At 50.4% G+C, this 15,210-nt stretch overlaps 1 protein-coding gene across 1 annotated transcript in view; it reads right to left on the bottom strand.

Annotated features, from left to right (window-relative positions):
- Positions 1 to 3,957: 3,957 nt before the first annotated feature.
- The window catches only part of CORO2B (coronin 2B), a 71,944-nt gene continuing 60,691 nt past the window's right edge, over positions 3,958 to 15,210 (bottom strand). The window contains exons 4-12 of the mRNA XM_056865698.1: positions 13,359 to 13,508; positions 11,340 to 11,504; positions 10,348 to 10,464; positions 8,879 to 8,983; positions 8,201 to 8,297; positions 7,419 to 7,531; positions 6,525 to 6,615; positions 4,516 to 4,655; positions 3,958 to 4,161 (exon numbers count right to left, since the gene is read on the bottom strand). Of these exons, the coding sequence (XP_056721676.1) occupies positions 4,024 to 4,161; positions 4,516 to 4,655; positions 6,525 to 6,615; positions 7,419 to 7,531; positions 8,201 to 8,297; positions 8,879 to 8,983; positions 10,348 to 10,464; positions 11,340 to 11,504; positions 13,359 to 13,508 (1,116 nt within the window). The 3' untranslated portion in view covers positions 3,958 to 4,023. The remainder of the gene's footprint in view (positions 4,162 to 4,515; positions 4,656 to 6,524; positions 6,616 to 7,418; positions 7,532 to 8,200; positions 8,298 to 8,878; positions 8,984 to 10,347; positions 10,465 to 11,339; positions 11,505 to 13,358; positions 13,509 to 15,210) is intronic.

Genomic DNA, 15,210 nt, shown 5'->3' with positions numbered 1-15,210 from the left:
ATATACTGTTCTCTGAGTACCAAATCCTGGCAAGGTCACAGTGAAAGACCATCTGATCCATGTCTTAAATTGGGGTGGCATTGCTTGAAAACAGAGACATATTTATTATGCTTATTTTTTTATTTGTATCCAACTTCTCTGATTGGACTCTGATTGGACTTTGATTACCAACTTGCAAGGCTTTAAGAGGGGAGTGGACATGTTCATGGAGGAGAGGGGTATTGATGGCTACTAGTAAAAATGGATACTAGTCATGATGCATGCGTATTCTCTCCAGGATCAGAGGAGCGTGCCTATTATATTAGGTGCTTTGGAACACAGGCAGGACAATGCTGCTGCAGCCATCTTGCTTGTGGGCTTCCTAGGGGCCCCTGGTTGGCCACTGTGTGAACAGACTGCTGGACTTGATGGGCCTGGGTCTGATCCAGCAGGGCCTTTCTTATGTTCTTCTGACTCCAAGTGGCTTTGTGAGGCTGAGAGATTGTGACTGGCCCATGGTCACCTGGCAGGCTTCCATGGTTGAGCGAGGGATTGGAGCCCAGTCTTCCTAGGTCCTAGTGTGCATTTCTATCCACTACCCCAGCTGACCTTGATGAGATGGACCTTTGGGCCGATCCAGAAAGGCCAGTTTGGCAGCAGAGATGCCTAACAGTCCCCAAGGCCCAGCTTCAGGTGATGCCCAGGGGGAGCTGAGGAAGCACAGAGGACTTGCCCCAGGCCTGGCACAAAAAGCTATCTTGCTAGGTAGCAGCAGTTCAGTTCACAGAAGGAGATTTTTAAATGGAGGGGAGGCTCCATTACAGAAGCCCTGCTAAGGAAAAAAAAAAAAACCCTTTTTCTTCAGGGGCTTTGACTTCTCCCCAGAGCCTAAACCCTGAGGCCTCGATTCCCCTTCCTCCCCTTTGCTTCGGATCCACTCCCCACCCTGCACGAAAAGTAAAAGAAGACGTCACCACAACCAGCTTGGTATCTTTAACTCTTTTTTTTATTTTGTCACTATTTGTGTGGCAGCATAAATAATGAGGGAGGGAGGGAGAGCGGCGGGGTGGGTGGGCAGGTTAGCTTTTAGGCACGGAACACCATGTAAACGTTGTCAGGAGGGGGGGAGGAAAGAGAGCCCTCTTGCCTGTCCGGTGCTTGGGGGTGGTCAGGGATTACACACTCCCGGCGTGTGTCTTGCAACCAGGGTGGAATTCTGGAGGGAAGCGAGGGAGACGGCGTGCCCAAGGAAACTGGGCTGGGTCCCTGGACAGAAGAGGGGGCTTTCTGCAGGGGTGGCGTTCTCAGCCCCAGGAGTCATGGTGTCCCCTGTCTCTTTTGCTTAGCTCTCTAATGGGACAGAAGCCCCATCCGGTCGCAATATTTTGGCAGAACAGCAGTTGAGGCCGAGCCTGGAGTCTAGGTTTGTACAGTTTACAGATATATTTGCTTATGAGGAGTTTCTCGGACCACCCAACACACACCCACTCCCTGCTTGCTGAGCTCATCACCTGATACGGATCTCCTGGGGCCCTGGGATCATCTTTGGGAAAGTGGCAGGCCTGAACGTGGTCACAGGCCATGTTTCCATGTGAATGCGTTTGCCTTACATCGGGCTTGTGCTGCCCATTTAAATTTCCAGCACTCAGAGTGCCTCAACAAACACTACCTCCCTTATCCTTCCAACCTTCCTGTGAGGTAGGCTGTTTATTTTCCTTGTGGCTGAGGAAGTGGCCGCCAGAGCAGCCTGCTTAGGGGCCGGCTAGTGAATCCATGGCTCACTTGAGATTTTTTTTGGGGTGGGGCCTGACCCCACATACAATAATGCAGGGTATATAAGACCTTTACGCACACCAGACCATTTCTTCTAGAGTGCGCTCTAGAGCAAAGCTTCTTAAATTGGGGGTTGCGATCCCATCTGGGGGTTGTATAACTGAATGTGGGGACCATGAAAAATTTGGCAACCGTAAAAGGTTTGTATACCTATTTTATAGACCTATATACCTGGAGTCATGTAAAAATTTCTCGACCAAAAAGGGGTCACGAGTGGAAAAAGTTTAAGAAGCCCTGCTCTAGAGAATGCCTCTCGCATGAGGGGTTCCAGGGTTGGAATCCCCCAACCCAGGGCCGTTTTAACTACCGGAATTCCACAGGACAAAACCACCACTGCCTTCTGTGCAATTGTGTAGCAGGAGGACAAAGGTCCCTTGTGGAAGTTTCCGTTGGATGGTGACCAGCAAGGAAGAGCAAACTCTGAAGCTGCTCCGCTGGCATTCAGCCCCTGCCCCTATGAAATGCAGCGGGGGGGGGGTTGCTTTAGGAATGGGCAAGGATCTTTCACAGAGATGATAAATGCTCTCGGGATCCCATGTCTGTTGGGGAAACGCAGGACAGTGTTCGGGTGAACGCAGCCATCTCACATGGTCATGTTGAAGAGGCTTCAGTTGGGCTAAGTTGCAAACAAGTACACAGAATTAAGTGTCCTTATTTCATTAATGCAATGCAACTGGGTTGAAACCATTCTTAATTTGACACGGCTTGTTTATGCATTACATGCCCACTGTATTATAAGCAGACGGCCACCGCAGGGGCTGCCTTACACTGAAGTGGACCCTCGGTTCTGCTCATCCGTCACCTAGACTGGCAGCCGCTCTCCAGGGTCTCTGGCGGAGGATGGCTTTGCCCAATTCCTCTTCCCTAAGCTCCTGATACTGGCAATTAAACCTGGGACTTTTCTGCATGCAAAGCAGGTGCTCTAAAACAATCGGGTTACCCCCACTGGGATGCAAGAGCTTTCTCTTGATTCTCATACTAAGTCTCTAGGCAAAACTTCTGCAAGGGAGTGTGCACATGAGAGATTACAATGTCGCTATGGCAGAGGTCTCCAACCTTTTAGACCTCGTGGGCACCTTTGGGCTTCTGACACGGGGTGGTGGGCACAACCATAAAATGGCTGCTGCAGGAGACGGAACCTCAGCCAACCACAAAGCGTCAGGGAATGAGGTGTCATGCATAACTCTAATAGTAACCCTTCAACACTTCAGGTACAAGCTCTGCCCAACAGGATTCCTTTGAAATCTGTAAAGCCCCACCTACTACCCCACACCCGCTAAAAGCACTTGGTGGGCACAAGCAAGTGTCAGCTGGCACCGTGGTGCCCCATGGGTACCATGTTGGGGACCAGTGCTCCAGGGCAAAGACCCAGTTTGTATAGTACCTGAACAGCCAGGGTGAATGGTGAGACACTTCCATCACGTGGGGCCAGCCTCATCCCGTTCAAAAAGGGAAAATTCCTGGTGAGCTTGGCTGGGCCTCTGCTTGCCAGCGACTGGAGATGAACCACTTTACTACAACACAGCAGGGCCAGCCTGACTGTATGAGCAGCGAGTGGCCCCATTGGTGGGAGGTGTTAATATTTGTTGGGGGCAGAAAGCATGCAGGGCACAGTTGCCACTCCCCCCCCCCCCCGCTGCATCCTCTACAGACTTGCACGATGCTTTCTTCTAGGACTGTGCAGGCCTTTGCGGCATTCCCCAAGAGGATTAATTCTTTGCTCTTCCTGGCACTTTCCTTGAGTTCCAGTTTTTCTACCCAGTGCGTTTTTTTCAGTCACACTTTGCATAGGAAAGGGGAAAAATACTAGTGACAAATCCAGTTGCTTTCTTTAGGGTGTGCGCACTTTCTTTCTTCCCCCCCTAGGAAGTGTTAAGGTTTACATTAAGACCTGTGCCCTTTGGCTCATTCCGTGACTCTTTTCCAGCATCGAGAAACAAAAGTACCCCTCTGCTTACTCCAAGAGAAACTCTGGGACATAAATAGAAGCCTCCTACTTTTTCATGCCATCATTCTCAGCTATATCGGGGGGGGGGGGAGCACGCAGGGGGTGGAGCGTCTTTTAGTACGAGTTAAAGACCATACAAGAAGCACAGACCTTCCAGTGAACCCAGGGCTTGTCGCAACAGTCTCTGCCTCGTATCTCTTGTTAAGTGGAGACGAAAAATTAAAGACTGGGTAGAAACAAAGAGTTTGTTCAGAAAGGGTCCTCTAGAGTTCATTGTTCTTCGGACAATTGCGCAAGTTTTTCAGCTCCAGCTGTAGCTGTCTGATTTTGATATCCTTCTGTGAAAGTTCCCCCTTCAACCGCCGTATCTCATCCTGTTGCCGGAAGAACATTCGGAGGAGCTGAAGGTGAGGGAGAAAGAGAAGTTGGAGGCTGCGCTGTCACATTCAGGAGGACAGGTTGGAACACTGGAGCTAACAACACGGGTCTCTGATGGCACCCGACACCAGCCATGCAGGCCATGCCACCCCCCACTTTGGAAAACAGGGCATTGCGCCATTTGCAAGGGCAACGGTGGAGCCAGGGGTGGTCGCCAGACTGTCCTCTTGGCCCTGCAAAGTCCCTGAAGAGGTGCTCTCCCAGCCTCGGCGCTCTGATCGGAAAATCAGCCTGATTATGAATGGCAAATACATGGCATTTTATGTGCCACGTTGAAACTAGAGAGAGAGAGAGAGAATAGCTGTTGAATCCCTTACCTCATTCTCTGTTCTAGGCGGCACGTTTTCCAAGAGATCTATCCCGTTCACGACAACGCTCTTCTTTTCCCTTACAGGTGCCTTAAAAATAGTTTGGGGTGTTTTCTTGTAGCCTTCCTTTAAAGACATCAGGATGGGGTCTTTAAAAAAAGAGACACACACAGAGAGAAATGTCAAAAATGCTGCACAGTGCATGAAATTCTCTCTCCCTTTCCTTCATTTCTCAGATTGTTACTTAAAAAAAAAAAAGGAATCTTTTGGGCTCAGGAGTAAGGGGCTGGAACTTAGCTGAGCCAGCCCTTGCTAATCTGTACTGCCTGACCTCGCTGGCCAAATACTGGCTCCCATAAGGCAAGAACAAGCCGTGCCCAATCCGACCGGTGAGTTCCATGCGTGTGGGAAGGGTGTCGGTGGGACCAAGGGCACTCCGGCCTCCGTGACATCACGGCAGGTTTCCAGGGGGTAATCAGCCCTCTCTGACTTGCTCTTTAGTGCTACCAGCGTAGCTGGCCAGAAGGTGGAACACCAGCTCCTTCAGCCTTACACCAGGTTTGGAATATAGCAGTGCCTTGTGTACAAAGAAGAATGTTCTTAATCCGTGGTGACTAAAGGGAGCGTCCATGTTCAGAGGCAGTCAACCTCTGAAACGCAGTGCCAGGAGGGAGCATCAGGGAAAAGCGTCAGCCTCTGTGCCCTGTTTGCTGGCCCTCCGAGGAAACTGCTTGGCCTCTGTGGGAGAGAGGATGCTGGACGAGATGGACACCTCACTGGTCTGATCCAGCAGGGCTCTTCTAATGTTCTTAAGAAGAAGAAAGAAGATCCTACGGAGGCAACAAACTCTAGCTAGATAGACTGTAGGGGGGGGGGGAGTATTTTACTGAATTCACTTATACCCAACATTCTTCTCTCTTCTATTTTATAATAACAACAATCCTTTGACGTAGGTTAGGCTGAGAGAGTTTGACTGGCCTAAGGTCACCCAGCAAGCTTCCAGGGCACAAGTAGGGATTTGAACCTGGGTCTTCCAGATTCCAGGTGGAGGAGCTGTGGCTCAGTGGTAGAGCATCTGCTTGGCATGCAGAAGGTCCCAGGTTCAATCCCTGGTATCTCCAGTTAAAAGGACTAGGCAAGTAGGTGATGTGAAAGACCCCTGCCTGAGACCCTGGACAGCCGCTCCCGGTCTGAGTAGACAATACTGACTTCAATGGACCACGGGTCTGATTCAGTATAAGGCTGCTTCATGTGTTCATGTATTCCTATGTATTTCTTCTAATCAGTTCAGTGTCCTGATTGCTGCATAGGCAGGCACTCTGCCAACACACCTGGCCTGGAAAAGCTTCTAACAGGCTTTTGCCTAGCTCCTTATCCTGGTTTTGAAACATTTTTCATCCCATTCTAGGATTTAAAGGGGAAACCCCATGTGTACTAGAAGGTACCGTTCAATACTGTTACTTTTTTAAAAAGTAAGCATGGAGAAAAATAACATTAACTGAATAACCAGTCCAGCATTTCCATTTGAAGGAATGTTGAAACGATAAATAACTAAATGGGAAATATCCTGCCTGGAAACGTTTGGGATTTGCAGCTTGGTTTGAATTTTGGACCCAAAGGGTTGTAGCCAACAAACCTCCAGCCAAAGGTGTGAGGATTCCCCCTGCATTTCTGTCCCCCAGATGGGTTATGCATGGGTCAACAGGCTGCACTGATGGGGGGGGGGGGTGCTGGGTGAAATTGCACACCCTCATCTTCAGTTTGTGACTCTTGTAATTTCAAGCATCATCTTTCCAGAATCAAGAGACTGCTAGGGGGAAAGGAAATGAGGGGGGGATCCGTGTCTGCCGCTGCATTCTGCTGGCGGTTGGTTGGATACAACTCCAAATTCTGACAAGTTTAAGAATACTGTGTTTATGTCAGATCCTGAAGTTTCCTGAAACTAGTGGATCCTTCTTCGCTGTTCAGCTCTGGGTGTGCAACAGCTACACAAGGCAACATGGTTCTGGAACTTTTACCCCTGTTGGTTCCGCTCAGCCATTCATCCGGGGTAAGGGCTGGTTCTGTTCCTGGAGTCATGGGGTAAATGTCCTCTTGGTATGTTTCTGACTAGAATGAGAAGAGAAAGACATAGATGGCTTTAAAAGAGGATTAGAGAGATTCATGGAGGAGAGGTCTATCAGTGGTTACTAGCCACGATGACTAAAAGGAACCTCCACATTCAGAGGCAGTGAACTTCTGAATCACAGTGCTAGGAGGCAACATCAAGGAAAGGCTTCGGCTTCCATGCCCTGTTGCTGGCCCTACAGAAGGACTGGTTGACCACTGTATGAAACAGGGTGCTGGACTAGATGGACTCACACTGGTCTGATCCAGCAGGGCTCTTCTGATCTTCTAACCATACTGAAATAGTTAACCCCCAAAAAGGATTTTTTAAATGGTGTAGCAAGAAAGAGTTAAGCATACCCAAAAAGAGGGGGTCTTCACCCCTGCAGAAGCTGGAGGTCATCAGCAACAGCCCCTCCCTCATTCTCAGAATGATGCCAACTTATGATCTTTTTGACCAATTGGGCAATCCCCCCCCACCCGCAGTTGCCCTTTGGAATGCAAACTGCGCCGAAACATTTTCAAGCGTCTCAATTTGCCCACAAAGAGTTCCTGTTCCTACAGCAGAGGTAGTTTTCCAGGCAACAGCTCAGTGTGTTTCCAGTCAGAAAAGAGAGGTAGTCAAGGCAAGGAAGGCTTAACAGAGTCCTGGCCTTGTGGAGCATGACAGAGGAGGCCAAAGCGTGCAGAAAACACTCTGGTAGAGCTTTGTGTAAAGCTGAGCTTGCCTGCAGAAGTTGACTCAGAATTGGAATTCTTAAAGGACTGAACTGGGGTTGCTTTCAGTAGGGATCCAGGTTACTCACCCGCCTTGGGACAATCATGGAGATTGGCTCAATCAGCCCTTTTAGGGTTATGAGCTTGTAGAAGCGGAAGACCTCGCATGCAGACACGTCCAGGCCATGTTTTGGCATCACCCCTGAAAAAAGGGTTTTAAGGAAATGTGACCTTTGTTTGTACAGGAAGAGCCTTTGAGAGGGCATCACCCCACAGCTGATCTTTTCTCCCCACAGACCCTCCCCTGGTAGGGTAGAAAGGGACCACGAATGGAGTCTAACAGTTTGATAACTGCAGGTGCCAGCAAGGAATGCTCATGAACATTCCAATTGGTGAGAGGAAAGCTCAGCCACCCAGTGGTGACTGTACAGCTGCTGTCAGAGATGCCGACTTTATGCATCATCTCTTATGCTTCTATCCTGTCTTTCCGCCATGAAACTCCAGGCAGTGTAAAAGGAGGGGGGTGTTCCAGGGGAAGTCTCCCTTCCAGGTGCTGACCAGATCCAGACTTGCTAAACTTCACCAAGGTGGCTGTACTAGGTACTGTCAGGTCATACCCTGGGCAATTCTGGCTCAGGGGGAAACCCAGGGATTGCCAGGGTGGAATGGGGGACATAGGCAGAGTCAGGGAGGCTGGCAGCTGGTGAATGGAGGCAAGCAGGCCCCGGGGCCTGAGGCACGGAGGCCAAAGGGAGGGGGAGGGGAAGGCTGAGAAACCGGAAAGAAGGAGAGGTGAAGGAGACAGTGCTGAGGAAAGGGAAGCCGCACATCACAAGGCCCAGTCATCCAACACCACTCCCACCCCACTTACCGAGGCCTTTCTGTGGGGCCGGGGAACGGAACTCCATGAGATAGGTGAAGTATGGCTTCTCAGTACTGACTTCGTAGTATCGGATGTTCCCGTCTCCCTGGGGACCAGAGCAAGAAGGGATGCTGAGGAATCGGCCGCATCACACAAAGAAAGCATCCTGTGGAACATCTTGGCCAATCCCAGCCAGGGTTTCCTTAGTCCGACACAGTTGATGCTACTAAGAACATTTTACCCGCACAATCCAGTTTCTTCTCACGGCAGCCAGATGAAATCTTTGGGCCTTATTTCCATTTAACAGGTGAATCACTCAGGCAGGGTGACAAATTAGCACCCTAATTCTACAGACTTTTACGCGGGAGCAAGTCTAACTGGCTGCACGGAGACTGGCTTCCAAGTATGCTTGCTTAGGATCTCAGTCTCAGTAACCAAATTTTAAATCTGCAGTTGCAGGAGTCCTCTGATTAATCTCCCCAAGGAACTGACTGACTGATGCTTTTAAAATTACTTGTGTGGGACTCATCGGTTGTTTCCAACTCATAGAGAGTAAATCTGGAGTAGCTGAGGTTGTGCCTATCTGCCACTTGGGTGGGCCAGCTCAGACCCCAAGAGAAGAGCAGGTTGCCTCGCCTCCCGCTGTCCCTTCACACCTGTGAGGGAAGAAGGCAACGAACAACTCACCTTGCCCGCTAAGTACAACATATGCGTATCAGCATCGTAGAACGGGAACAGGAGGCCGGAGAGCCCGTCAATCTCCTCTTCTATTAAGGACATAGAGAGGTCTTCCTGCAGAAAGGAATGGGAGGTATCGGCACTTTGAGTCATCCAGCCTGCCTTAAATGCAGCCTCAGCACCCATCATGGTTAAGATACACTTGGGAACAGCCTCAAGCGACAGTTCGGATGAGTCTCCTGTGCGAAATCTCCCCCCCCCCAGCAGCGTATGGGCAGCTTGTGCTACTAACTTGGTGCCCTGATGTATTTGGCACGTGGATGTTCTTGGCGCATCATGGGGGCGGGGGTGGTGAGCTTCGTTTGTTGGGCTCTTCCCTTGAACATAGACCACACTTCCTTACTTGCACTTATTTTATTTTTATCCCGCTTTTCTCCCCAGGTGGGACTCAGAGCGGCTTTTAGAACATCGTTCTCCCCTCCTCCACTTACAACAACCCTGTAAGGTAGGCCAGGCCAAAAGATTGTGATGGGTCTGAGGTCACCCAGTGAGCTTCCATGGTAGAAGTGGACATTCGAACCCAGGTCGCCCAGGGTCCTCAGTCCGCCACTCTCTCCACTATACCACACTGGCTCTCAACAGCTCATTGAGCAGGGATGTGCTGAAATAAGGGCAGTGAAGGGTTAAGACCTCTGACTGCGCGCATGTTTTGACCCTCTCTTTATCCACCGACCCACCTGCATTTCCTGCATTCACATAACTACAGACTTCCCCCACTTTCAAGATACCCTCACTGGCCTGCTCCACAATGTGCACACGTCTACCGTGGTAGTGGAAGACGGAGGACCAACAAAGCTCTAGAGGTGAAGCACACAAAAAGCCTGGATGGGGGGGGGGCATGCAAATTTACACCCATTTTTCCTCCACTGCTCTCTAGCCAATTAAACTCCAGAACAGCAACCACATTACAAAGGATCCTGTGGCACTGAAAAGATCAGACTTGTGTGGTGTAGTGGTTAGAACGTTGGACTGGGATCTTGGAGAACCAGCCTCAGATCCTCACTCCGCACTAGAGACTCACTCTCACTCAGCCTCACCTACCTCACAGGGTTGTTGGGGTGAGGATCAAATGGAGGAGCAGAGAGACTGGTGTTGTAAGCTGCTTTGGAGACCCACTGGGGAGAACAGTGGGGTATAAATACCTGAATAAATTACTCATGAGCATTTGTTGTGAAGAGACTGCTTCTAGCTTCCTGGATGTTCCCAAGTGCGTTCACGTCACGTGTACAACTTCACAAAAAAGGGCCCCTTCAACAGCAGTGCTACGGAAGCAACGCAACCCACAACCTGCCCTTCTTTGTGCCGGAGAAGAGCCCACACCAGATGTCCTGGCTCCGCTCAAGTTATCCACGGAACAAATGCCTTCGCTGCTTATTGTCTGGCTTCTCCCATCCATCCCTGCTTAGGAGCTTTCTGACCTGGTCCCAGAGGGCAATCTGCCGCGTGTTCCACCGCGAAACTCCGGTCGTGAGAAGGCGCTTTAGGTTCCCTAGGAAAACAACCCGGTTCACGCGATGGTTCTTGCAGCTGGCTTCCTGCAAAGAAAAGTAACACCGCTGCAGGAGATCGGCCCGCAGTCGGATCCAGGCAAGCAATCTCTGCACTCTTCAGCTTAAGCCACGCTGGCAATGTGTTCGAAATATGCCTCCGGAACTCTTAGGACTCAGATTATACTCCCCCAAGACAACATCTGATTAATAAAAGGGGACGAATTGCCTTCAATTTTCTTGCGTTAAATATTGCTTTTCTGATTATAAAACTTTCATTTGTGCATGAAAATGGTGGAATAATATTCTCGCCAGGAAGTTTTGATGCAACCTGTGTGTTTTCTACAAACGTTCGTTCTATAAAATTTTGCTTACTGAAAGATTACTTATGGTAAACTTTATGTTTTTGGAAGAGGGGCAAGTACATTCTCACTAAACCAACAGGAATATTTATAAAAACCGATTGAGCTCCCTACTCTGTCTTATATCCTAGGCAGGGGGCCCATTTACACACCCAGCACCAAAGAAACGAAATGCTGTGATGTGCAACTGAACATATTGAAGCAGCCTTACATTGAATCGGAACATTTGCCCGGTTAGAGCAGGTGTTGTCTGATCTCCAGACAGAGAGGTCTCCCTCAGGACCTGAGTTTCTATAACTAGAATGGCCAGGGATTAAACCTGGCACCTTGTGTATGTAACACAGCTGCTCTACCACCGAGCCACTGGCCTGCTCATTTAAGCAGCAGGAACCACACTGGCTGGCAACACAGACTCATACTTTCAGGTTTCATTAATCCTAGTCCTATTACGCTGCTTATCAAATGTTGTCTCCTTGTGATTGCATCTATTTCTATTGTGTAATCTGCCTTCAGTGAGAAAGACAGGCTATAAATAATGTAAAAAAAACCAAATGAAATTACTTGGAGGACTTTGCCGGACCGCGGCTCAATGACCCGGAGCTTCTTGTCTTTGCAAGTGGTGGCGAGCAAACTCCCATCCGTGTTGAAGGACATGCACAGGATGACGTCAGAGTGGCAGTCGATCATCTTCACAGGCTCACCGATGTCCAGGTTCCAGATGAGCACCTGAGAACAAAAGAAGATAATATGGGCTCTGCTGGGTCAGACTGGCGCCCTGTCTCACACCGTGGCCGAACAGCTGCTCTGGAGGGCCAACGCCAACATGGCCCGGACACTGAGGCCTTCTCCTGATGCTTAGGGTTGCCAGGGTCCCTCTTTGCCACCAGCGGGAGATTTTTGGGGCAGAGCCTGAGGAGGGCAGGGTTTGGAGAAGGGAGGGACTTCAATGCCATAGAGTCCAATTGCCAAAGTGGCCATTTTTCTTGAGGTGATCTGATGTCTATCGGCTGGAGATCAGCTGAATTAGCAGGAGATCTCCTGCTACTACCTGGCAGTTGGCAACCCTACTGATGCTGCCTCCTAGAACTGGTGTTCAGAGGTTGGCTGCCTCTGGATCTGGAGGTTCCCTTTAGTCAGCATGGCTAGTAGCCATTGATGGGCCTCTCCTCCATGAACTATCTAGCCCCCTTTTAAAGGGGCTTTGCTACATCCACTGGCAGAGAATTTCAGAAATTAATGATGAACAAGAAGAAGGTTGGTTTTTATATGCCGACTTTCTCTACCACTTAAGGAAGAATTGAACCGGCTTACAATCACCTTCCCCTCCCCACAACAGACCCTGTGAGGTAGGTGAGGCTGAGAGAGCTGTGACTAGCCCAAGGTCACCCAGCTGGCTTCACGTGTAGGAGTGGGGAAACCAACCCGGTTCACCAGATGAGCCTCCGCCGCTCATGTGGAGGAGTGGGGAATAAAACCCGATTCTCCAGATCAGAGTCCACCGCTCCAAACCACCGCTCTTAACCACTACACCACGCTGGCTCTCTGATTTGTTGAGTAAAGAAGTATTCCCTGTTGTCTGTCCTGAATATTTTGCCCATCACCTTCACTGGGTGCCCTTGAGTCCTAGAATAACGGGAGAGGGAGAAAAAGGAAGCAGAGCACAGACAAAAAACCCACACACCCACACCCACACTAGATTTTGGGGCACTCTGTTGGAACTGTTTATCGCTTGCCTCTCCTGCCATTCGAGGAGGTGGCCACAGCATCCAGCTCCAATAAGGCAACCAGATTAAAAAACAACACTACTAAAAACAGCATCTCCAGGAAAAGGTTTTGCCAACAGCCCCGGCTGGCAGCGAGCTGGGCCAGGCAGCCGCTTCCAGGAGACCAGCACTGGGGGCAGATCTCGTCGGGGAGGCCCTTCCCAAGCCTCGTGGCCATCAACCGGGAAGGCTGGAACCACTCTGGAAGATGCTCTGTGGAGCAGGAGCCAAAGATGGGCCTCCAAAGGCCCTGGAAAGACCCCTTCGGTCCAAGCCCTCACGCTGAAGAGACCGAGACCGTCAGTGTGGCTAGGGCCTCGGGGGCACCTCAATCCTTTATTCGTTTTATTTATTTCGCTTATACCCTGCCTTTCTCCCCAGTGGGGCCCCAACATTTTATCCTCACAACAACAGCCCTGTGAGGTAGGATTAGGCTGAGAGTTGTCCGTGGGCGCCCAGCAAGCATCTATGGCACAGTGAGGATTCCAGCCTGGGCCTCCCACATCCTAGTCCGACACTCCAGCTAACCACGACCCCACTCAAACCCTCCCGGGCCAGTCCAGCTTCCCTGAAAGATCGCTCGCCCACCAGTATGTGCAGCCTGTGGGGCAAGTGGAAGACGTTCTAGGGCATGCTCGTTCTAGGGCATGCCCGCCCTCATTCCCCAGACCCCAGAGCCACAATTCACAAGAGATCCTGGAGAGGGATGGTATATTTAGGCGGCTGTGAAGCTGGGCTCTCTTTGAGAGAGAAGAAGCACATGACTTCTTTTAAGTCTGCACTGAGCTGGCCTGCAGGAAGACTTTGCCCCGCTCACCTTGTAGTCGTATCCTGCACTGAAGAGGATGCTGTTGGTGGTCGGGTGCCATTCAACGAGACCCACGCGCCGGCTGTGCCCGTACAGCTCCAGGACGGCCTCCGTCATGTTGCGCTTCAGCCCCCCGTCTGCAATTTCCCATATCCGAACCTTGAAGGGAAGGAGAGCAGGCAGTTGCTGGGGAGGGGGCCCAGAGTCACACATGCCCAGCCGTCCTCAGGTGTGGCCCCCGGCCTGCCTGAAGAGACCGGGAAGGTTCCCACACTTCTGTCAGATAATTGCTCCGGAGGGCACTTTTACAAAGGGCCCGGGGCTATAGTCGAACGGGACAGCTCAGGAATGTGCTTTGAGAAAGGGAATAGTTGTCTTGGCCACTAGATATGGTACAGTATGTATTATCAGTTTGTTTTATGTATTATGCTGCTCTTACCGCACTGTGTTCTAATTCTGCAGATCCATTCTCTGCATTGCTTGACATATCAATCCGGATACTTCTGTGCATTGTTCCAGATTTTTGTAATTTAGGCCAACTGCATTGCTTATTAGATGTCTCATGCGATTTGACGGCAGAGACTGAGGCTGCAGAATCCGCTTCGAGTCTCACTGAGCAAGCTGGGCAGTAAATAAATACTTGGGGGGCTCCTTGGAGAACGGGGGGACACCTGTATCCAAAAAGCTTCTGCCTCCATAAACATATTAGTCTTTAAGCCCCCCCCCCCCCCCCGCAGGACTCCCTGGGGATTTGCCACAGCGGACCAACCCAGCGACCTTCTGGTATTTGCTGAAAGGTTGCAGATCAAGTAATATTTGGCAAGTACAGACATCCCTGAGGTTCACGTGCGATTAGCCAGCACAAAGCCCCTCCATGCAGGACAGTCTTGTCCACGCATTGAAGAGATCGTACAACGGGGTTTATTTGTGGCCTTCGTTAAGTACGGAAAGGAAGTCTGACTGAGTCCTGCCATTTACATCTCCCCTGCCCCCCCCCCTGCCCCATGGTTTAGGAGGGAAGAGCTTCTGGGTGAAAACTGAGTTGCAAAGAACATGCTGGGAATGCTACTGAACCACCAGTTGCCTCATAGAATCATAGAGTTGGAAGGGACCACCAGGGCCATCAAGTCCAACCCCCTGCACAATGCAGGAAATTCACAACTACCTCCCCCCTCCACACCCCTAGTGATCAGAAGATGGCCAAGATGCCCTCCCTCTCATCATCTGCCTAAGGTCACAGAATCAGCATTGCTGACAGATGGCCATCTAACCTCTTCTTAAAAACCTCCAGGGAAGGAGAGCTTACCACCTCCCGAGGAAGCCTGTTCCACTGAGGAACCGCTCTGTTAGAAGATTCTTCCTAATGTCTAGACGGAAACTCTTTTGATTTAATTTCAACCCGTTGGTTCTGGTCCGACCTTCTTGATTTTTCTGTGAAGAACAGCAAGGCCTCCTTCCAAACCCAAAAAAGAAACCCTCCAAAATATTCATGGCGAGGAAAAGTCAGAAGAAGAGTTGGTTTTTATATGCTGACTTTCTCTACCACTTAAGGAAGAATCAAACCGGCTTACAATCACCTTCCCTTCCCCTCCCCACAACAGACACCCTGGTGAGGTGGGTGGGGCTGAGAGAGCTCTAAGAGAGCTGTGACTAGCCCAAGGTCATCCAGCCGGCTTCATGTGTAGGAGTGGGGAAACCAACCCGGTTCACGAGATTAGCGTCCGCCACTCATGTGGAGGAGTGGGGAATCAAACCTGGTTCTCCAGATCAGAGTCCACTGCTCCAAACCACTGCTCTTAACCACTACACCACACTGGCTCTCAGCCTGCCCAAGTCCTGAGACCTTCCTGCGAGAACCAGT

Source organism: Euleptes europaea, chromosome 20 (genome assembly GCF_029931775.1).
Source record: "Euleptes europaea isolate rEulEur1 chromosome 20, rEulEur1.hap1, whole genome shotgun sequence".
NCBI lineage: Eukaryota > Metazoa > Chordata > Lepidosauria > Squamata > Sphaerodactylidae > Euleptes > Euleptes europaea.
This window is presented reverse-complemented; position numbering and strand designations above follow the sequence as displayed.